The sequence below is a fragment of the Tursiops truncatus genome, chromosome 19, assembly GCF_011762595.2.
Source record: "Tursiops truncatus isolate mTurTru1 chromosome 19, mTurTru1.mat.Y, whole genome shotgun sequence".
NCBI classification, from domain to species: domain Eukaryota; kingdom Metazoa; phylum Chordata; class Mammalia; order Artiodactyla; family Delphinidae; genus Tursiops; species Tursiops truncatus.
In genome coordinates this window covers 38,283,219-38,307,457 of record NC_047052.1, presented here as the reverse complement: position 1 = coordinate 38,307,457, position 24,239 = coordinate 38,283,219, and the positions used below count along the sequence as shown (strand labels likewise).

The window sequence follows — 24,239 nt, the reverse complement described above, 5'->3', positions numbered from 1 at the left end:
GATAGCCTATGTTCTTCTGTGCATGGAAAAGAAGAAACTTAATGAAAGTGATTATACATGTAAGGATCAATCCATCTACACATGGAGAAAATGTTTAATGTGCCAGGCCCTGAAATTATGTGCTAAGTAATGAAATCAATTGGCAGGCCACCACTGAAAAATAAAAATAAAAAAGGAGCAAGTTTGTATGTGTATGTGCATTTTAAACTACTTAGAGATGATACAGTTGAATGAAACAACCCTGTAGAAAAACAGCAAACGTTTTCATTTATTTATATGCTAGTGTATGAACAGAAAACATTCCGGGATTTTCACTTTTTATGTTGTACGTGTTTGTACTATTCTAACTTATTATAACAAACATGCTCCACTTTTGTAATCATAGAAAAACCAATAAAGTTAAATAATAGCAATTTTAATGGGAAGAAAAGATAGCATTACCAAGTGCAGATGTGGGAAGACAGGAACTTTCACACTCCCCACCTGGGAATATAAATTGGCACAATTTGGGGGAGTAACTGACCACATCTAGCAAAATTACAAAAGCACATGCCCTTTGACATGGCAATACCACATCTAGGAATGTGCCCTAAGGAATTAACACACGTGACACACGTGTGCACAAGATGTTGACTACAGCACTGTCTATGATGGTGAAAAAATTGGAAACCTATATGGATCAGCATGGGAGAGAATGTATACGTTATGGTATATTCGCTCAAGAGAAAACTCTATCACAGTTAAAAATGAATAAACCCAACCCTACATGTGTCAACGTGGGTAAATCTTGAAACTAATGTTGAAAAAAATAGCAAGTGGTATTATGATGTGTGAGGCTTGGTTCCATTTATGTGAATTTTAAAAACACCCAAAGCAATGTTTTCTGTAAATCTATTGCTTGTGAATCCAACTATAAATGATAAAATTCCCAAAATATGTGTGGAAATCATCCATACTGACCTCGGGGTGGTGGTTTGCTCTGAGGAGGAGAGAAAAACTATGGGATTAGGGAGGGTTACCAGGGGGCATCGAGTGTCTGTGTGAGAAGTCAGGGAGGGCAAAAGTTTTCTGAGAGAAGGTGGGGTCAGCAGTGCTAACTGTGGCAAAGATGCCCCGTGAGATGAAGGTTAAAGGGTGCCACATGGCCATGATGGGTGGCCTCGGCAAGGGTAGTGTGTGGTGCGTGGGGACAGAAGCCCCACTGGAGGAGCCTGAGGGAGGAGGGACAGCAGGTGGACATGATACTTTCAAGGAGGCTGTCCAGGAAGGGCAGGAGAGAGATGGAGCTGAAGTCTGGGGAGGGCCAGGGGCAGACCTCGGGGGAGGAGCCTAGGGAGGCTAAGGGCACCTCAGAGCAAGTGCCACGTGTTCTTGGAGTCCCCATTGCAGGGCTTCTCCCCTCCAGGGCCTCAGTCTGACAGCCTACCTTGGTATCACCAGCAGCATCAGCGGCAATAATAGCAGCGGCAACCATCTTGTATTGTTTCTTTTTAATGTGCTAGGTGCTATGCTAAGCATTTTTTATGCATTCTCCCATTGAATCTCCCTCTTAACTTCATGGGGCAAATACTGTTATCATCCCCATTTCACAGCTGAGAATTACTAGGCTTGGAGAAGTTAAGCATGGTGCCCAAAATCACATTGTGAAGTGGCAGGGCCAGGTCCCAGCTCCAGGTAACTGCCTCCAGAGCTCAACGAAGAAATGACATCAGTGTGGGCCCCAGACAGGGTCCATCTCCTGCAGGAGGTGAGGTTCCAGCTGGCTGAGGATGCAGAGGTGCAGGGCCCGAGATCACTGTGGCCTGGGAGTGATGCGTGGCAGTCCCTCAAGCAGGGCCATTTGGAAGTTACTTTCATTGATGCCCCTTCGTCTTCCTTCGTGCCCCTCGCGGCCTGCACGGTCACTTTTCTGTGGCACAGAAGCATGACTCTGGGCTTGTTTCCTCAACCTCTGTACCCACATGTCGCTTTGAGCTCTCACTCTCCTCTTATACCCCAGCTCTGCTGCCAGGGATATCAGGCCCGTCTTGAGCTTGATGTGCAAAAGCCCTTTGTGATGTAGGCTTTGTCACCTCTTCTGCCTCGCCTCCCTCCTTCCACTCCACTTTTCCAGGCCTGCTGGGGAGGACTCAACAGCCTCCCTCTCAAGCACAGGTACGGCTCCCACTCCATGCTCACCTTTCACACCGCTGCCCTCTGGAGGATTCCAGCTGTTCTTCTGTCTCCCAGGCTCTCATGAGCTCTCCGTGGTCTGTGCCCTGCATGCTTTTGTCTCCAGGGCTGGTAGCGCCAACACACAGCAGGGGCTCCCAGGAGAGGCCAGGTCACACATCATGCCAGGGACACCAGCATCAGACATGAACCTCACCGCAGTCAGATGCTACACAATTTTTGGAATTGGCATTGATCAGTAAAATGATTTAAAAGGGGGGCAGAGGGAGTGTTTATTGAGTAAAGGAGAGCATTGCCCTCCTGTCTGAGGCTCCTGGGAAATAGTACCTGTTAGTCTGTGAAGCTGAGCACATTAGAGTCTTCTGAGTTAAATTTGGAATTGGGATGAGGTAGGAAAAATCTATGCTCATTGAATACAAAATGCAATTGTCTGTCAGTGCAAGAACTAAAGAATCTGCCACAAATTATATTTAAGACTCTATTGTCACAGGCAGATTAGCTCATGCTTGATTTTAAGTATAGGCTTCTAATGCTATTACTCCTGGTTAGCTCTGCCTGGCAGGTAACCTTGTGGAACAAATGACTGCATTGCTTGAATAACATATTTGATCAAACAGGACAATTCTTTCAAAAATTGAGTTCTCTGTGGCAATTTGAGACCTGTAATCAGCAAATTAGATGATTACAGCAGGGATAAAAATAGTCTTCTAACAATGTCCAAGGTATAATTGTGATTTGAATTTCAAAATGCTGAACATGTGGTAGGAAAATGCACGGTTGGGTAAATATGACTAGACGTTATCAGATTTGATTTCTCTTTCCATCCCTGCTCTGAGGTACAGCCTAATTTTGCCCAAATAAACTCCAATCTCCTTTGTGTCTGAGTTGGAGATGTGTAGCCTCACACTAAGCTCCAAATCTTAAAGGACCTCACAGTTTTGCTTACCGGCCTCAGGAACGTGAACCTCAGCATCATTTATTCACCCACTGGTATGAAATGACCTCCGTGAAACAACGAGCTGTCCAAGTTCCATATGGGGGACCTTGGAAAACCTTCAACACCCACCACCTGAAGACCAGTGTTTTCTTTCTTGGGCACGGGGGACAGACACCTGACAGCAGCTCTGATGAGGGCCAGTGAGTGAATTCTGTGAGCTGGGGTGGGATGTGAGGGTGTGGTGTGCTCTACCACAATCCAATCAGTCTTCATGGTTGCTTTTGATAAATTACTGTTTCTCTAGCTCTAACACAAGTTAAGTTAGACCGAGGGCCCACACTCCTGTTGCTTTTCTGGGTCCTTCCTGCTGACGCATCTCTGCCTCAGAGCATTTGTTCACCAGAGGTGACTAGAGCTGCCACTTCCACCCCTGCTATCTGTTTGGTATCACCTCGCCTCTGCTGGTTTCAGATGAATTGCAGAACAAACGTGATCTGGCAAATGGGTATAGAGCTGACCAGTGAGGGGCCAAAGTTTATACTGACTGCTAGCAAATGGAAGACGCTCCTTTAAGAGGGGAAACTTGATTTTACTTACTAGTGGCATTTAGGGTTTCTGACAGAGCCACAGAAAATACTGGCTACTATGGATTTCACTTACCCTTCTGGGATTTATCCTTTATTAGCACAGATTATTAAGAGCTGCCTGTGGCAACAGTGCCATTTAAAAAAATACTGAGTCTCCAGAAATGCTGCCCTCTGACAATTTACACGTAAGGCAGCCTCATCTCAGCATACTCAGTAACTAACACTCTGTGCAGTACAACAGCTTGCCAAACGGTCCATGAAGCATTTACCTCAAACATGCTTTCAAACCAGTGTTTCCTCACATTTGCCAAGCTCTCAAACTTATATAAAACTTTGAAAATAGAAATGTTTTCAGTGCCATATTTTTGCACAGAATGTCAAATATAAATTAACCACTTTTAGGATTTTTCAAGTCACAAATGATCACCATTAAAAATTCACTACTTATAAGGCAAGAGCATTTCTGAGATGAAGAAATAATTAGCTAGGAGTATCATTTGACTAAATACCATTACATGTAGATTTATAATGCATTTATTAAGAAAACTGTATTAGAACTGCCAGAACTATAACATCACAATGTGAAAAAGTAGGATCTCTCAAATTTCATATAAATATGGTAGATTAAAAGTGGCTGTTTTTCTTTCTACTTCAGATAGATTTTTGCAAAATAATAAAATACCAAGTTGAAATAAATGATATTTATTTGCTCATTCACCCTCCCTTAATGAACCCATACATACACCAAAGCATTGTGAGAAAATGAAACACAAGACTTGACAAGGCCATCACTTTGGGAATGTCCCACAAAACATGATGTGAACTGTACACACTGGGCCTTAAAGTGGACAGTAACCTCCTCTGTTAGCAAGGCACTTGGTGATTCCATAAATGGTCAGGGAACAGACTATATATGAATATCACGGCCTTGAACTACATATAATTTTACTTTGCATTTTCTTGTTCAAAGGGTAGTTTTAGGCTACTATGTTAACAAGTTCTCCGAACAAAAAAATACTTTAGGTTAAGCTTTGGGTAAGGATGAAAAGAGTATTAAATAACACTAATTACAGATACTTTATGACCCTTGTCCTGTGCTCGGGAAGGAATCATACCTAAGAATCCTCTCGATGCAGACGTGACTTCACTACTATCACCACAGCCAGCCAGTGAGGCCGCCGGGAGCCACCACTTCACAGGGCACTGTTGGAAGATGCCAATCAGAGCCTCATTCTAGCTCAGGGGCCCTGAGGAGGCCTGTGAGGCTGCACCTGAAGCTCACTTCAAAAGTTTTCTTTTAATATATTTGCTTGAGAGGCTTGAGCTTTGAGAAGCATGAAGTTAAAAAAGAGAACCTGATATAGCCACATTCAAAGTTGACTCCTAACTTAAATTACCAGACATAGCTCATAAAACCAGCTGTCTCAAAGACAGTGTTTTATCTTTATTAAAAAACGGATAAACATAGCAGCACTTACAAAACAACAGTTCATAAAAGGCATTGTACACTGTCAACTGATAGTATGGAAAGGGGAGGCCCCCAGCATAGCTGGTTGTGGGCTGCGCACCGTTAACACTCACAACCACCTGTTCCACTTAATACGACTCGACCCAGAACAGCCAGGGGGAGACCAACAGCAACATGGCACTCCTCAACTTCAAGCCTTTGTTATTTGTGTGAACAGTCAATCAAGTCAAGTATCACCCTCCTTAGCAGCATCTGGAGCACTCATTGGTGTTCTGGAGGTGGCTGGTGTACTTGACCCACTTATTAAAAAAATCTAAGCATTCAATAAGAAACACTTCTCCCTGTCCAATGCCATCCACAGAAACCTTCTGTTGCGGAAGAGACATGCTCTTCCATTTAAATATCTGTAAAAGCAAATGCACGCCTCTGCTGCAGTAGACGGGAGAGAACTGGGGGCAGGCACTTCCGCACAGCTGTCTTTGGTGAGGATGCTGGTGTGGTCATGCTGTTCCTTGCCCACTGCTCTGCTTCTTACTGCTCTGTGGGGGGGTGAGGACCCCAGTGGGGAGAGGAGAAATCCTATTTTCTTCAGACAATATGGCTTTCTTTACTTGGGCTTTGTCCTGATGATAAGAATAAAAGCCAGAAATGTTAACATGGAAGAATGTATCCTTTGGGCTTCACTTACTTTGTGCTTTTTTCTACGGAGATGAGTGAAGGAAAAAAATAGCAAAGAACAATCTAAAAGTCTCTGGGCTACATGATACTTAGAGAGAGGATCTGTTGACTACCATTTTTCTTTGCCATGGAATTAAAAGAATCAGAGTCTTTTGGGGATATCTGGAGCCTGTGGGAAAGAAAGTGAAGAGGCTGCTCGGGCAGTTTTAAGAATTCGTCTGGGAAACAAGGAACAGTACTGACCAGCAAATCCAAGCTGTTTATATGGGTCTGGATGTTGTGTGCATCTTCAGCAGGAACTCCCCTGAAGTGCTTAAGTTTTGAACTTCCTGTTTCCCTTATAACCATGGCAAATGGAACCATCCACTTGACACACTTCTCTATATCACACCACTGATATCCTGCAATGAAAATACATGTTAGGCTCAAATGAGGCCAACAACTGGTTTATAAGTTCAATACACCTATGAATGGACTGGAAAGCCAACGTACCTGAAACCTTTTGCATCAATTCAGATGAAGAGAAATGATACAAGGCAGAAGCAGCAAGTACCCCATAAGAAAATTCTAAGCAGCCGACATCCAGGACACAGAGATCTAAAAGCTATGGAGAAGAAAAGAACACTGAGGGACACGGCCAACACACATCCCTTCTAAAGTTACTCCATCTAGTGGTGGGGTAGGTCGCCCCACAGAGGTAATAAAGCCACTTACCTCTGCAATCTGTATGAAGATTTGCTGAGGATACTGCGGCAGGAGCACTTCATAAAAATCATTTAGATATGCGACCTGCATGTATACATTCAGCCAGGACACAATGGTCAGGGGACTTAAATGCCACTTAAGGGCCTAAGGGAAAACAGAGAGAAAAGAGACCAATGGTTGAAAAAAGAAAAAGACATTACTACTCCCTTTGGTCCTCTAAAGGAGTTCAAAATGCAGCCATTTCCCATGCCACAGTGTGTCCACCTAGAGAACACCTAGCCAGATGCACTCATGCTGAATATAGAAAAGATATTATGTAGGATTTTTTAAAAAGGACTGAAAAACTAACTTGTAACCAACCTTCATAATGATTAACTCCATGGTAAGAATTTCATCTCCTGAACAAGCCCCATCTGTAACATAAGCAAACTGGTGCAACTTTGGAGGATAGATTTCCTGAAAGGAAATAAAAGGAAGATACTACTGGCAAAAAGTCCATCTCTGATAGTTTTAACTTATAATGTACCTCCCAATTTATTCTTTTTAATATGCTGATATAGAAAGAAGGAAAGGGTACATTGATGGGATAAATACAAGAGCCACTCCAGTGGTTCAAAATGCATTAATTGTGAAAGAAATGAAACAGTTACCCACATCAATCAATCAATAAATCAATCAAACTTTTACTCAATGGGGAGCTTTGAAATTTTCACCTTTTCAACATGTTTGAAAGCTGTGCCCATTCACCCTTCTAATCACACCAAAATTTTAATCCTCTCAGGTCAAAGTTCAATTTTTTTGATTAAAGGAATTATATTAACCTAAGCATTTTATATACTCATACTTTTCTTGGTTAATTTCTAGCTTTTTTGTGTGTGTGGCTGAACTTTAGAAGGCCTCAAATTAGAAAAATTTAGACAAATAGTTGACCTCTTCCCCTAATCTCAGTGGAGCTCAAGCATGTACTACATAACAAATATTTGAAAATTATTTACCTCAAGTTTGGCAGCAATAAATAAAGACGAAATCCCAATAAGCTGTAAAAGCGTTTTTACAATATTTTGTTGTGTTGCCATATACCGATCAAAGAAATCCTGTGCCAAGTAAAATGTCTCTCTGTGAAGTTTATAAACTTCACACACCTGAAAAAATAGTAAGTTTTAGAACAGTTACTTGAGAAAAAAAGAAAGACAAAAAACTTGTCATGAGTTTGGTGAAGGATAATATAACCAAATCAAGAGAGAGAACCTGGCTTCTCTGAAAGGATGGTTACCTTGCTTGTCCCTAAGCACATGCACAATGAAAAACTGGAACTCAGGTATAAGGATGAAGTGTTCTGTGATCTATAATATAAGAGCAAATGTTCATAGGCTGCGAAAGAAGGTACATTCACAGCCTGTTAAAAGCAGCATTTCAAGGAAAAATGGAATTTTCTCAAAGAAAGGTGTCCCCCTTTATAAGTTTCATTATGACATGAGGAAAGAACTACCATATTTCTTCACAATGGGCACTATCAGTATGAAAGTTTGAAAGCTGGAACATACATTTACTTAAAGACTACAACACTAAAACACTGTTAATCTGTTAATCACAAGAGGCAAATGGTTTTTTAAAAACATTAAACAAAAGACTCGGAGATCTAGGTTCCAGCATAGGCTCCCCTTTAGACAAACCCATTTATCTTGGATTATCTCAGACTATAAAATTAGGACAATATCTGTTTTCCCTACCTCACAGGATTGCTGTGAGGCATGGTGAAATAGTGTACATGATGGAGTTGAAAAGGACCAAGGAAATATTAGACCTCAATTCATTACTGTCATCAAGTGTCTGATTGTGCATTTAAAACTGCTGTTCCTAAACAGTATATCCCATGTAAGTACACTTCATGGGGTTAATAAGTAGAAAAGGTACCAAAAGAAACAACAAACAGAACATTAGTAGAAAACTCCATCAATCACCAAAGAGTGTTTCTGAAGTCCAGGTGGAGCCATATTTAGAGTTAGTTTTTATAAAATAACACAACTACAATAGGATTAGAAGTAAAACTAGAGCTTCTGTTCTCTAAGGAACAAACTTTCAGACTACTTTACCCAGCTCACCATTGGGCACACAGCATAAGCACTGCCTTTCTTATGTACAGACTTCTTGGCTGGGCTAGGGGCTGGGAAACTTAACATCGCTGCAGATGAGACTGCCTGTGAACTGTGGACTCTAGTCTTGTCCCACTGAAGACATAAAGGTTACCATTCTTTTCTATCCTTTCAATAGTATTACATGACTTTTTTCATTGACTTGCAGGGAAAATCATTTCTTTAAAGCATCAATTGCATCAATGGCATCAATTGCATTATATAAAATAGAACCTCTCAGTCACATCATCTTATGAGCTGAAGCCTGAGAGGTTAAAGCATACCACATCTAATGCTTCAAGGAATTATAAAATGTTCCAAAAGGCCCCTAAGGGCTATGTGCCATGGTGGGTCTGTGGACAACAGCAAGGCCAGAGAATTTGTACATTTGTACATTTTCTATGTTGACATTTTCAGGGACCAATAAAGAAAAGCAAATTAAGAATGATAAAAATAGCTAACTTTTCTTGCTTACCATGTAAACTGTACTTATTTCTAATCCACACAAACTCTGCAAGCAAATATTGCTAGAAAACATTACAGATGAGAAAACCAAGACTCACAGTTAAGTGACTTGCCTGACTGAAGCACACAGACATAAAATGGCAGCAGGGGATTTGACTCTAGGACAAGCACAACAGGGGTACACATACCCCTGCTAATACAGACTTCCTAAAGGGTACGTGGCACAGTTCAGTTTTAGGGAATACTTAGACACTCAACTTCCATATGTGCTTTCATAAAACAGATCTGCCTGAGATGTCCTTCCACATCACAGAAGAAAGCCCACTTCTCACCCACCCAAGGCTTACAGAGGTGTCCAGGAAGTGTCCTTAATTGAGCCACTACTGAGTCACCCACACTTCCTCCCAGAAGGAGGTGCACTGCCTATACAATATTACTTTTTATGTTTAACAATTATTCATCACAATTTGTAATACTTGTTATTTTGATCAATTATTGTAGAGAAGTATGATAGTGTGATCAATAAAAGATTTGAACAAAATATTTTGTTAGGATAAAATTCTGTGGGTAAAGAGAAATGAATCCCAAGGAGTTAAAAAGAAACAATGTAAATTTTCTGACTCAAAGATAAATTTGTTCATATATTTTTTAAACATTTGGTAGTGGCTATCAAATAGCTGTTATCCACATTCCACTGTGTACACTCAAAAGCAATTTGAGGGGCTTCCCTGGTAGTGCAGTGGTTGAGAGTCCGCCTGCCGATGCAAGGGACACGGGTTTGTGCCCTGGTCCGGGAAGATCTCACATGCCGCAGAGCGGCTGGGCCTGTGGGCCATGGCTGCTGAGCCTGCGCGTCCAGAGCCTGTGCTCCGCAATGGGAGAGGCCACAACAGTGAGAGGCCCGCGTACCACAAACAAAAAAAATAAAATGCAATTTGAGTGTACAAATTGAAACATCAAATATCAATATTTATAATTAATTGGAAAATACAACCTTTGCAACTACTTAAACTTTGAGAAAAAAATTAGATGCCAACTTAAAAATATCTAAGGGGTAAAGATACTTCAGAAATTCTTTTAAGGAAGTACATAAGCAAAAAAGTTAGGCCACTGTAGTATATATACCACAGTTCAGAGACACAGAATGTGTCAATGGAATCAAACACCTGAAGAGATTATAACAGCACAGAAGAAACTAGAAATGGCCAATGCTTCTAGTTAACAGGAAGGCTCCAGCTCACCTCCATTAACCAATCTAGAAGAATCGCTCGCATTTTAGGCTGCAGAAGAGGGTGCCGCTGCATAAAGTGCTTATCCCTCAAGTACGTCTTTTCCTTGTTTAACATGATTTTCCATACTTCCTCTCTATTTGCCCAGCTACAAAAAACAAAAGCAAGCAAAAGACAGGTGTCAGTATGCATCCATACTAGTGAGGCGGGAGTGCACACAGGGAGTAAGAGATCCAGAAGGCACTCAGCAGTCAGCTTACTTCAGTACAGGCAGTGGCGAGGCTCTAGATGGTGTGCAACTCTGAGGCTTATATGCAGAATTCGGGTATACGAGCTCATCCTCTTCTTTGTCAGGTGTGGGAATCAAGGAACAGGGGTTTTCACAGACTGTATTACTGTCCCAAGGCTGTAAAGAAAGACACATTAAAAAAATGTTTGATGTAAACCAGCTGTTTTTACATTCATTGATTTGTCAAACAGCCAGTAAAACAGAAAATGTCTTCACGCTGGAGAGAAACCTCTAGGCCTAAGTCAATATTCTGGCCTAAATTAAGATGGAGATAGCACAGAAGACACAGAAATGACTCCAAGCTTTCATTTCATTTTGTCATTAGCTTAGGAGTCTATGCAGTAAAACCTAAGAAAACTACAGTCAGTAGCATTTTACCCTACACATCATCATCCTCATATGAAGTGATTGAGCAGCAAAATAGACACAGGAAGGGTAAGACAAAATGCAAACAGCTCTTACGTTACCAAAAAAACAAAAGAATAAAATCTATTGGCAGCTCAGTAAGACACTGAGCATGACTCCTAAAGTGTGTTGTGAGATTATTTGGTCACAATTCAAAGATTTGTTTTTTTTAATAAGTACAACTAACCTAATGAAATGTCTTAAAAGTGAAAGACAATTTCCAGTAAAAGCATTTATATAAGCACTCCACAATCACAAGTATAAAAAATCAAAATGTAAACTGATTGCCATCTATATTTAAAGTCTCCCCATTTTAAAACAAAACCCACCAAATGTGACATCTTCCTTTGGTTGCAGGTCAAGCCAAAATTATTACAAAACGGGGACCTTTCCTTTTCCTTAACTCAAAATGAAACAAAAGGAGCATCTGCCTAGTTAAAACCGAATCAAGCAATAGTCACAGGATATATTAAAAAGTCTGTAGAGATAAAGCCTAGATATTCCTGAAGACCTCTGAAACCCACCCCAAAGCCTTGCAGAGTGATAAATGCTAATTGAATAAACCATCATTAAAAACCCAAACAGGGCTTCCCTGGTGGCGCAGTGGTTGAGAATCTGCCTGCCAATGCAGGGGACATGGGTTCGAGCCCTGGTCTGGGAGGATCCCATATGCCGCGGAGCAAATAGGCCCGTGAACCACAACTACTGAGCCTGCGTGTCTGGAGCCTGTGCTCCGCAACAAGAGAGGCCGCGATAGTGAGAGGCCCGCGTACCGTGATGAAGAGTGGCCCCCACTTGCCACAACTAGAGAAAGCCTTTGCACAGAAACGAAGACCCAACACAGCAAAAATAAAAAAATTAATAAACTCCTACCCCCAACATCTAAAAACTATATATATACCTATTAAAAAAACCCAAACAATGCTTCTTTTAAAGATTCCAGATACTTAATTTAAGTCAATTTTTAATATTTGGAAAATAATGTCATTTTGCCATTTAACATTTTTCCTTTTAAAGCTACTCTATTATCTTACTCTAAAGGACTATTATTGATTTTTAAAATTATAAAATAGTAATTTTATTGAAGACAGGGCATGTTAACAATCCTGCCAGTATGGAAGCTCTATAAAAAGTCTGAGACTCTTGGCTTTTTTTTTTTTTTTTAAAGCAGAGAGACCATTAATATTGACTAGAAAAGAGACAACGGAGAAGACTATATATGAACATAGAAGCTTGGGCTCTAAGTCTGCCTGGAAGATATGGGACAGGGTGGCTACCACAGCACACCGGTCACTTTCAGAGGAAGCCAGAGCACTTTCAGGGTACTGAGAAGAGCAAAGCAGGATAAAGCTCTTCTCCATCCAATGTGCAAAGAATTGGGCATGCAAATTAACCATGACAGCTCTTGCCAACAGCTGTTGGAGAAGGGCAACATCCCCTTCCAGTTCTAGTATCATGTGCTGGTAGTATTTCCTTGACTCAAAAAGGGTCACATTACAACTGCTTTAAGTTGCTCTTCATTCAACAATGAATTCTAGTTTTGAAAGCAGAAGCTGGTTGTCACCCTCTACAGCCACATGGCTGAAATAGCTGAGAGGAGGCTTTTGGAGATAAAATGGTAACATTTCCCTACCTGTAGTTCACAGACAAATTGGGTGAACCACAAGCAGACAAATGGTTCCCAAAGTTGGCCTTTTAGGAACCAGTGGATGAAACAGAATAATGAAGTCTGTATCATTTAACTTGAATGTATACCATGTCTCAAAGAAAGCAAGATCAGTCTGACTTTAGGAAGGAACTGGGTAACAGCAAGACACCAACTTTTAACTGAGAATAAAACTACCTTATGCAAAATTATGTTCTGAGAAGTAACTAATAGAAATTCCAGGACTCCACTTCAGTAAAAAAGTTGGGTCTCATGCAAAAAATTGAACAACAAAAATGGATATATTAAATAGACTTTAAATAAAAGAGTATTATCTTCATTGAGAAAAACCTAAGGTAAGAATCAAAGGTTCCATGTGGTCTTGACGAAGCAGTTTCATGGAGTTGAGCATGAGGGCTACAAGTAGCTCAGAGCTGTTGAACAGGGCTGAACTATGATAACTCCAGAGAAAAATTCTGTGTAATTAATTGGCAAAAAGGTTGTTACCCCAAAATTCTAGCTTCATGAATCTACACAGAGAAATAACATAAGACATTGATTGCTCCATAAATGATGGGTAATTTTCAAGCTATCTACTTTGCAAAATGTGTAGAAACCTGTTGTCATTAATCTCTGAAAAACCATGAAAACGCCTTCTAGTGGGAAATAATATGGCTATTCATGTTATCACATCTATCAACTCTCTGCAGTCCAAGGATAGGACCAAAGCCCCACCTTAGGCACCCTAGGCACAGTTCAGGTTATTTTTGAGAACAGAAACTACCCTAAAACTCCAAGAAGTCAACAGGGACAGCTTTGCTTCATCCTAAGTTAAAAACTTCAATTCTGGGCTTCCCTGGTGGCACAGTGGTTGAGAATCTGCCTGCCAATGCAGGGGACACGGGTTCGAGCCCTGGTCTGGGAAGATCCCACATGCCGCGGAGCAACTAGGCCCGTGAGCCACAACTACTGAGCCTGCGCGTCTGGAGCCTGTGCTCCACAACAAGAGAGGCCACGATAGTGAGAGGCCTGCGCTCCGCGATGAAGAGGGGCCCCCGCTTGCCCCAACTAGAGAAAGCCCTCGCACAGAAACAAAGACCCAACACAGCCATAAGTAAATAAATATATATTTTTAAAAACTTCAATTCAAAACACAGGCAGGAAAATAACCAGTCTTGAATTTCACAAAGTAGAGGTCCATTTTAGTAGAAATCCATAAAAATTAACTTGCTTGGTTTGAAGTCTTTACAGGGAGAAAAAAGGAAAAAAAGGAAAGAACTTGGAATGCACTGTCTTATTTCCTTTCCTAAAGTAAAGTATTTCTTCTTCTAATACAGTAAGGAAATCATCAAGCCATTGTTCAATATTCAGTGGAACCTCCCCAGAAATACTAATTACTAGGGTCTTATGTGCAGTAACAACTTTTTACAAGTAATGTGCCCCTCGACTTTGAAGCCCTTCACTCTTCCAAACCCAGTTGCTATGGCTGTTGCTCACTGCCCTACAAAGTGATGTGCTTCCACTGCTAACCTAATCAGGACCAGTATCCTCAGCTCAAATACTATTCTTGCTCAGCTTTTATCTGCTATAGCGTCAGAAAGCCTAATCAGCTAGTTTGGAGATAGGCTGCTTCCCCTACTAGAGCCATAACTACAGTCTCCAGCCATTTCTGGAGGCAGAGAGATAATACAAGCTTTTTCTGCTAGGAACTTCTGATATTATGATGATACCATGAGCATGTAAGAAATATGGCGGGAACTCCATGAAGGAGGAGCAAGAGAAATGGACTAGTCAATTTTAAAAATGTGTTGAGATGCACATATCATTACACAGAATGTCCTCCTAATACTCTGGTGGAGGACAGATCAAGCTCCAGGTGACAGTGACCACTGTAGGTAATTGCTGGATGGGCTAGAAGAACTTTCAGAAAGGGGGAAAAAGTTTGAAACATGACCTAAAGGGGGTGGGAGCAGGGACGGGAAGTCCTTAAGCACCATGACGAAGAAACACAAGTGTGGATGTGTGCTTATGTGTGTACACACAACCCCCATCCTCACAGTTACCCAAAGAGCTCTGTCTCAGGAGCCCTCCCCGCAGTTCACCAGCCCACAGAGAGGCTGTAGGACAGACTCCGCCCCTGGCTTGCACAGGACTCTGGGTTACTTTCTTCCTCTAACTGAGTCTCAGTTTCCTCAAGGGCAAAAGGAGAGGACTGAGTTATGTGAGGTCCATTCTGGTTCTTCCAGACATCAGCGCATATTTGTCATCTCAGGGATGTCAGTCAGGAACACAGACCTTCCTGGAATCTCAAGGCTGGCAGAGGTCAGTGCCCACTGACAGGCACAGCGCTCAGTTGTATGGACTGTGGCCACAGTTAGAGAAAAAGCCTTCAGCAGAAGGCAAGGAAATATGAGACTTAATGTGACCCCAAAAAAGGAGACCCTCAACTTAGACATAATCAGAAAATGTACCTACCTGACTGCCACACGGCTGTCTCACGGTCCTGTCAATTTTGGCAACTTCTTCATCTGGATCCTGCAAAAACTAACATAAAACAACCCACACCCCAAGGAAACACATCAAACAGCCCAAAGACAAAAACACAGAGAGAGAGAAAAAAAGAAAGCTGGTAAGGTTATGAGCACGATTTCTGCCAAACGCACCCCCCTTGACCCCCTATCAATAAATATGTGGTCAGAACCCAGCCTGGTACCCAGGTAAGAAGGGGGGTGGGGGGGAATCCTCCCCCACCTGTCTCCTTTGTACTCACAACGGCCACATTTGCCTTCCTTTTCCTGGAGCGAACAGAGACATCGGTGCCGCTTTCCTCTTTCATGGTGCCGGGTTCCTTCCCATCCCTGAAAAGCCAGGATGGCACAGAGGTAAGAGTTCTCCCCAAATCTCGGCCCACCCCTCCCCCACCACTGCACACCTTCCCCTTCCCCGCAGCGGCCAGGCCACTCACCTCTCCTTCTTTTCCCTCGGCATGGCGCTGGGCGCAGGATCAGACCTCAGGCCTGGGGGCACGAAGCGGCAGTGGGGTGAGGACGGCCGGCGGAGGGGACCAGGGCCCGCCGGTCCGTCCCGGGCACCCCTCCCCCTCCCGCGCGGGCGGCAGCAGCGGCGGGAGCCTCCCGGGCCGGTCGGGAAAATGGCCGATGGGCCCGGGGTGGCCTGTCACCCGCGGCGCCGCCAGCGGCCCGCGATGCCGGGTCGGAACCCGGGGTGGGGGGGGCCCTCGACGCCCCCCGAAACCCTCGCCGGCCCATCGCCTCCCTCGGGGCCCCGGCTGCCTCAGTCTTCCCCTCAACACCTCCCCGTAGCCTGTCCCTGAGTCACCCTACCGGGGCACCCCGCGCTGACGCCTCCAGGGACCCGGCGACCCGGCCTCGCCCCACCCCCACCCCGGCCCGACCCGGGCGCTCCAGGAGTCCCAGCCTGCCGCGCCGTCCGGCAGCCCGCGGCGGGGTCCTTACCCGAAGCCGTATCCGCGGCAGGCAGGCGGGCTGCACGAGCCGAGGCCGGAGGCAGGAGGCAGAGGCGAGCGGGAAGCCGGGAGGCGGGAGGCTGCGGAGGGCCGAGCGCGCGGCGGTGGCGGGATCCGCGCCTGCCCCCTACACCGCGCTGGCGGCCGAGCCGGCTGCTCCTGCGCCCGGCTAAGAGCGGGACATTTAAAAATCCCAGCGCGCGGAACGGGCCCCCGGCCCGCCCTCGCGCCCTCCCGCCACCCTCCGCCCCGCCCCGACCGGCTGGGAGCCCCTCAGCGGCCGCCCGAGGGCCCGGGCCCGCCCAGCCACCGCCCTCAGGACCGCCCCGTGTGGCGCTGGCCGGCCCCGGCGCTCCGGACCGCCAGGGGCGGGGCCAGCGCGGGGCGGGGCTAAGTGACAGGGCCTGCGCGCCGGAGAGGCGAGGCCCGGAGGCCGGGCGGGGCCTGCGCGGCTAGAGCTGCGGAGCCCGCGCGGGGCCGGACTCGTGGGCTGGCCCGCGCGCGCGGGGGGGCGGGGCCGCGCAGGCGGGACGCGGGGGAGCTCTGGCGCGAGCGCGGCAGAGGGGCGGGTCGCCGGGCTGCGGGGGCGGAGCCGAGCGGCGCTGGAGCGGCAAAAAGCCGCGTGGCCTGCGCGGGTGGAATGTAAACACGGCTGACGGCTGGGGTTCGGGCCCTGGCTGGGGTCTGCCAGAAGACCCGACGTCCGTTGGCCTCAGGCGCGCGCCCTGTCCCTCCTTGTACGTCCTCCCCGCCCCCGAGACGCAGAGTTCCGGGCCCTCAGTCGGGGCGGGGATGTGCCCAAGGTCACAGCGCCTGGTCACAGAGCCTAGAACCAGGGCCTCAGGCCGCCTGATCTGGGGCCCCCCGGGGAACAGCTGTTACTCCTGGACGCGCGTCCATTCCTCTGTCCATGCGTACTTGCGCTCATTCAGCTAATAGTGGAGCACCTTCCATGTGTGCCCCTTCCCCAAAAATTCTTCAGAAGACCTTTCTGATTCTGGGATTTCACGCAGACCTCTCTAGCTTAAGTGTTTACATCGACGGGCTGTAAAATCAAATCTACACTCCCTGTCCTACAGGACTCCGCGTGGACTGGCCCTCAACCCCTCTCAGACCATTCCTTCAACCCCCTCCCCTCACAACTCTTTTGGCCACCCTGTGTCTTTTCTCATGTCAGGGCCTTGGAGTTTGTTGTCCCCAGCTCTAGCCCCTTCTGGCTGCTCATCCTTCCCGAGAACTTCAAGGTCTTCAGTGACCACTTAATTTAGAGCACCCCTCTCCCCAGGAGTTCCTGTTCACCTCATTGCCCTGCTGTGGTTCCTTCACAGCCCTTGCCACCATGTCTCTTGCTCCTGTCCATGTTTGGTGCTCCGCTCCCTACCTTGTCTGTCTTGTTCACTGCTGTATCCCCCAGCTCTTGGCAAAGTCCCTGGAGGAAGGGAGGCACTTAAATCTTACTTGTGAAGGAATGCTTGAAAAACACAATGACCAAGCCCTTGTGGAGTTTACAGGCTAAGAAGAGAGACAGGTATTGAACAATCATCACTTGAAAGTACCTACTGTACTAAGCTTCTAGAAGAAGCATGTAGCAGAGGGCTTCTAAACACTCCTCAGCCCCTTCCTGATTTACAGTACCAGTCTTGGACCTCCTCCCTCCATGACTGTCTTCTTGAAGTTAGAGACTAGACCTTATTGGAGGGCCTGACTTGTGTCATCCTCAGAGGTCCCTGCTAGCAGATTGTTGACCTTCCAGGGGCTCTGAGGTCAAGGCTGCTGAGATGACTTGCTCAGATTGGCTTAGGTAGGCATGGGAACCCAGGCTCCTGAATTCCCAGCCCTTAGGTAGTAACAATAACAGGTATCACAGACATTTCCAAAATAGCAGATTGCCCTAAATCCTTCAAAGTATTATCTCAACTAAACTTCACAATAATCCTGTGATGTTGATACCATGATTGTCTTATTTCACATATGGCATCTATCTACTTCTTAGGGTCATTGTAAGGATTAAGTGAAATAATGCAGATGAATTGCTGAGTACAGAGCCTGGCACATAATAACTACCAAATAAATGACAATTGTTTAACAATGATAGACAAGACAGTTTTCCATAGTGGTTGTAGCAATTTATACTCCTACCAGCAAAGAATAAGAATTCCTGATGTTCTATACCCTAGCCGATATTTTCGTCAGTGGTAAAATGGATAAGTAAATTTTGGTATATTCATTCAGTGGAATACTACACAACAATAAAAAGGACAAACCACTGAAACATACAGCAATATGGATGAATCTCACAGACATAATGGTAAGCACAAGAAGCCAGATACAAAACAGTATTCCTGTGTGATGCCAGTTATTAGAAGTTTAAGAAAAGACAAAAACTGTGGTGACAGCAATAAGACCCCTCTGGGGTGGGGGTTCTGGGTACCACCATACACGTGTTTCATATCTTGATCTGAGTGGTGGTTACATGGCTGTGTACATATAGAAAAGTTGAATCACATTTGTGATTTGTGCACTTTACTGAGCATATGTAATACCTAAAAAATAAAATAGTTATTTTTTTTTAAATAATTTAAAACAAAGTAAAGCAAGACTTTAACAATCCCTGCCCACTCGGGAACTTCCAGTCTGGAAGGGAGGCAGTCATGTAGGTTGGCAGTTACAGTACAGAGTGATAAGGGCTAGGATGGGAAGATTCTCGGGGCTACGAATTCACGTGGAGTTAGGGGCAAGGGCATCCAATCTACTCCTGGACACTAAGAAGGCTGCTTGGAGGAAGCAGCCTCTAGGTCGGAAAGATGAATGGATTTGGCAGGAACAATGGAAAAGTTATGTCCGAGGCAGCAGAAACAGCCTGCACAAAGACTTGGAGTCTTCAGAAATCAGTGATGGCTACTCGTCTGGAGCAGTTCACCTTTGGCTCTTTGAGTTCATTTCATTCTGTGTCCAAACATTGACACAGCCTTGAGGGAGACTGTGCATTACACTAGAGGTGGTGGAACAGCTGCTGTGTAGGGAGGACAGCACCTGCCCTCTGCCATGAGACTTTGGGAAATTCCTTAACCTCTTGGTGCCTCAATTTCCTCATCTGTAAACTGGGTGTGATTTTAATTATTCCAACCTCCAGAGTTGCTGTGAGGAATAAATGTATTAATACCTATAATGCATTTGCTATAGTATCTAGCATAGAGTAAGTGTTCAATATGTATCAACAATTATTATTATTATTATTCATTAAAAAATTGGGGGCATTGGCTTACCTTCATATGTGCTTTAGGCCCTGATGATGGTGGAGGGTAAGGAACCAGGATACAAGCATTAAGAAGTAATCCCATGGGGGTTGCAAGGGGAAAGTTCTTCCCAGATACGATTCCTTAACCCAGGGCCCCCAGGCAGCCTTCAGGGTCCCAGGAAACTGCCTGCTGACAGTGCCGGCCTATCAGGTGCACTTTCCTGGGCAGCTGGTGCATAACTGTTACCAGCTCCGTGCAGGCACCTCACAAAAGTTTAGGAGCACTGGAGAGGGCTGATGAGGGAAGGTGTGGGCTGTGACTGGGAGTGGAGCTGGCCCAGGCTTTGCTCTCAGGCAGAGCTGGACAACTGTGGCTGCCTGGCTGAGCCAAAGCTGGGGGGTCTTGTGAGGCTACACACAGGAAAACCAGAGGAAGAGGGGTCAGACTAGCTGCACCACTGCACCGGTGTGGGCTGTGGCATCGGGGCCAGGCAGGATGAGCAGGACCCAGGGCCAAGGAACTGAGTGTGGGAAGGCCTCAGAGGCTTGGCTCCTGTCCTCCCGCAGCCCTGGGGATCTGTCTGCACAGCCTGCCAGGTCAGCCGGAGTCCCAGGCCCAGCCCACTCCCCAAAACTTGATTACTGTTCAGATCGAGCTCACACTGCTGTGGATTCCGAGGGGGGAGATGAGCAAACCAATAGGTGGCCCAGCCCTGGCCTAACCCTCTCTTACACTGGAAAGCAAGTCCAGTCAACACTTTAGACAGAGGCTCTGGTTAATTAAAAAACTCCAGTGAAAACTAAAACCTTTAAACTGAGTATATGATAGAATAACGATGGCAGCTGACAGTTATGGATTCTGTCCTAAGCTGGGGGTTGCCAGGAACAGAGTCAAATTTGAAGACACTTCGAGGAGTGGGAGTGTGTGACCAGGTTGCTGGGGGAGGGGCAGTTATGCAGCAACAAGCAACCCCCCCAGCATGGGCTAAGACACAAGAGTGCTTTGTTCTGTGTCTGACCACCATATTCCCAGCTTTCAGCTAAATCGCCTCATCTTGGGTTTTCTGAAGGCAGGCACAGCTGCAGGACACAGAGCAGGGGCTTGGAAAGAGGAAGCCCTGGAATCTTTTTTCTGATCAGGGACTCACATTTTCCTTGCAGCACCACACTCTTGAACTTGATGGGGGAGGGGGACTTGGCCAATCAGGGCACTGAATTCCTGACTGTGTCATTGGTTCAGGGGTAGGCACGTGACCCAGTCTGGGCCAGTGAAAATCCTCTGGAGTTGCTAAGCTGATGGGAAGAGGTCTGGAACTAGGAGGCCATCTTGCCACTCAGGGCGACCTTCCTTAGAGGGAGGTCCTCTTGGGGGGGGGGCGGGGTGCACAGGGAAGCAGAGCCAGAGGAGAGGGGAGGCAGCCTTCTGATTTGTTGAGCTCCTGGATCCAATCAAGCCCAAGACCAGATTACTAGGAACTTTCTGGATGCTGGAGCCAATTATTTTCATGTTTATTTAGACAGTAGGGCTTGGATTTCTCATAACTTGCAGTCGAGAGAGTTATGGGTGTCACTTGTGCCCATCAGAGGGCCTCTGGTGGTCCCCTAGACCCGTGCAGGCCCTTCTTGATAAGGTCTGTAAATCCACAGTGGCATGGCTGGCTGGCTGGCATGTGGTTCTGGTGGTGCCAGACCTGGGCCATGGTCTCAATTCCCCAGGAATCCTGACTTCCATGGTATCTCCTTCCATCACGCGCTGACATCAGGCACCTAGAAATCTACTTGTTAATCAGTCTGGCAGCCTCGGGACCCCCAAGAGTAGGTGGGCCTGGGGTGCACTGGCTTGACTCTGCCCTCTAGGAGTTCCCAAGAGCACCTCACACCCTCTGGGGGCAAGCGGACACTAACTGAGCAGGACTCACTCCTGACATGACCAGATAGAGGTCGCAAACTGATGCTGGTGGGCCACAGAATACTAGCAAAAAGTTGAATTCTTGTACACGTGAGGGTTTCCGACTCGTTGAGCAACAGGATTATTTGGCAAAGTTGGGCTCACATCTGTGCAGGGGAACGGCACGCTGCTGACCTCTTTGGGTGGAGCAGCTTCGCCCTATGTCCATAATCCTTTAGGTATCAACATTGGCCACGTAGTTGCCTGACCTTGAGACCCTGCTAGGAATTCAGAGCTGAGCCAGAGCCTGCATAGCAGGGTCTTGGATGAGAGAGGTCAGGATTAAATAAACAAGAAGGAAAGAAGGAAGAAGGCATGGAGGAGGGGGTAGACTGGGATGAACCCAGGCCTAGAGGCCTGAGCATTCCCCAGAGCCCAGCACAGAGTCTGGACAGCCAGGTTTGCTGAATAAATAAGTGGATGGATGAATGGATAGGGGGCAAAGGTGAGAGGTACAGAAAGCCTTTTCCAGATGGTGACGGGAAGCTGAAGAGGCCGGGTGCATGGAATAGGGAGCACATTCTTTTGCCGCAGCCCACGTGGGGCTGGTATCAGGGTCAAAGAGGGCTCGGCACAAGTAACCTCCACGATCAAGGCTGGAGCTTCCCCACCTCCCACCCTCCCACACTCTCTTCTCTGTCTGAGAGCCTCTCTACCTTCAACTTTTCACTATGAATTATTTTTCCCACTTAAATCTGTTTATATGAAAAGGGAAACCTACTGTCCCTACCCTAAATGGAAAACCAGCATCACCAGCCACAAAGAGAAGGGAAGCATCACAGTGTTGATAACCACAGACAGGACAATGTGAGGCAGGCCATGAGCCTGCGGCCTGATCTCTTTCTGTTTAAAACAGGAGATGACAGTATGGGTATGATTCCATTAATACCAGGTACTAGGGTGGTCAAATTCGGAGAGACAGAAAGTAGGAGGGCAGTTGCCAGGGCTGGGGAGGGGGAATGGGAGTTATTATTTAACGGGTACAGGGTTTCAGTTCTGCAAGATGAAAAAGTTCTGAGGATGGCTGGTGGTGGTGGTTGCACAATATTGTGAATGTAATTAACGCCACCAAATTAAACATTTAAAAATGGACAAGACAGTAAGTTTTATGTTATGTGTATTTTACCACATTTTTTTACAGGAGCTGAGCAGACATTAGAGAGGTTTCAAAGCCATCTCCTTCAAACTGAGCCTTTCTCCTGATTAAGCAGAACACGTGAAGGAGAATTGAAACGAGAGTGACTCACCATGTGACGTGGTATTATTTCAAATTAATATGTAAAACCGTGGTCAGAGGAAGAAAAGGGATAAGTAATGGGCCAGGGGTATAGGAAGGTGTGCGGAGGGACAGCCCCTCTGCAGTGCGAGCATTCTTGTGTCCTGCAGGAGGATGCCCTCGGTGGCTGCAGGCTGGCATGTGCCTGTGCTGGGGAGACAGGGGTTGCAGCTGTGGGGTTCCTAGCTCAGCGTGATCTTGGGGAAAGCACTTCACCTCCTGCTGCCTCAACTTCCTCCTCTGGCCAAGAGGAGGTAAAAGGGTGGCCATGAGGCTGCAGCGAGGCACTGTGTGGGAGAGCACCCTGCAGGCTCTGTCACCCGGCTTCCACAAGCACCCCCCTTCGGCTCTCTCTGATCAGTTTTGGTGAGGAGATCTATGAATTTGGTTCCAGTGTCTGGGATGGTTAGTTGATCAAACTCCCTGTTTTCACATCCTTCATGATGCTGGACAGCAGAGGAATTGGAGATTGTGCCATTGTACTGGGCCCATGAGGTGCCTCGTCCACAGTTAGTGCTCTTTAAGTGTCCGTTGACTGATTTCAGGGAGGAATTCTGTTCCAGGCGCATGTAGGTTGAACAGGCGTCCTGCCCTCAAGGTGCTCACCCCCAGTGGAGGAGAAGAACAACCCACCTGTCATCACACAGCAGCAAGAGAAATGCAGGGGAGGGAAGAACCTGGCAGGAGGGGTCCTGGTCCAGCTCAGGGAGAGGAGAGGGGCAGGAAATGGAGTCACTGATACTGCCTTTCTCAAGGTCAGCAATGCCCTCTATCTTGCCGACTCCAAAGGGCACTTTGCAGGTTTCGTTGCACAGCCCTCTCAGGAGTGTTGGGCATGGTGGCCCACCCTCTCCCTCCTGCGAACACCACTGCCCTCTCCTGGTGTCCTTCCTCCTTCCCTGGCGCTCTTCCTCAGTGCCTTTGCTCCTCCTCTACTCAGGCAAAGGAGTTGTTCTCCCTCCCTGGGTAGTCTTACCATCTCCAGCTCACGTCTCTGCCCAGCCCACTGGACTTCTCCACTTGCCAGTCTCCCAGTCTCTCAGTGTAAGGTGCTCAAACGTGAACTCTGGTTATCCCCCCCTCACCTGTTCCTCCACCTGGTGCCACCATTCACTCAGTGGCTTAAGCCACAAACCTGGTATTCATCGTTGATTTTTCCCTTTCTCTCATCCTCTGCATTGCGTGCATCAGCAAACCGCAATAGCTCTCTGCCCCCCAAATATTTCCAACCTGTCTACTTCTCTCCTTCTCTACCCCATCCTGGACTGAGCCACCGTCTGCTTTCTGGACAGCTGCAGAGTCTCCTGAACTGCTTTCCCATCGTCACTGCCTCTTCCATGGAAGAGCTAGTCATCTCAAATTCACTTCCGGAAACCCGATCAAACATGCCCCTTCTGAAAACCATTTGTCAGCTCCCCACTGATTGCAGCAGCATCGGGCCCTGCCTGACTCAGCTCCTGATACTGCCCTCTTGTCCTGGGGCCCTGGGTCCTCTTCCCAGCTCTGCCTCTGCTCCAGCCTAGCAGGCTCACAGTCCCTTTCTCTGCCACGCCAAGATCTCAGCTTCTTTAGTGTGTT

General features: G+C 46.3%; 1 protein-coding gene across 1 annotated transcript; it reads right to left on the bottom strand.

Moving 5' to 3' along the window:
• Positions 1-4,382: 4,382 nt before the first annotated feature.
• On the bottom strand, positions 4,383-16,398 carry CCNE1 (cyclin E1). Its single transcript, XM_019941011.3, has 12 exons — positions 16,189-16,398; positions 15,678-15,729; positions 15,483-15,570; positions 15,188-15,256; positions 10,634-10,779; positions 10,386-10,521; positions 7,543-7,689; positions 6,908-7,003; positions 6,557-6,691; positions 6,335-6,446; positions 6,086-6,243; positions 4,383-5,787 (listed from the first exon to the last, which is right to left on the bottom strand). Exons 2-12 carry the CDS (start codon positions 15,698-15,700, stop codon positions 5,665-5,667), a joined length of 1,233 nt encoding a protein of 410 aa, XP_019796570.1. The 5' UTR covers positions 15,701-15,729; positions 16,189-16,398; the 3' UTR covers positions 4,383-5,664.
• Positions 16,399-24,239: the final 7,841 nt, after the last annotated feature.

Excerpts from the sequence above, each read along its gene's own strand:
- CCNE1 (XM_019941011.3), bottom strand. The coding sequence starts at position 15,700 with ATGCCGAGGGAAAAGAAGGAGAG. Across the intron at positions 15,257-15,482 it reads GGAAGGCAAATGTGGCCGTT|TTTTTGCAGGATCCAGATGA; the intron begins GTGAGTACAAAG and ends GTTTTATGTTAG. Across the intron at positions 10,522-10,633 it reads TCGCCACTGCCTGTACTGAA|CTGGGCAAATAGAGAGGAAG; the intron begins GTAAGCTGACTG and ends TGTTTTTTGTAG.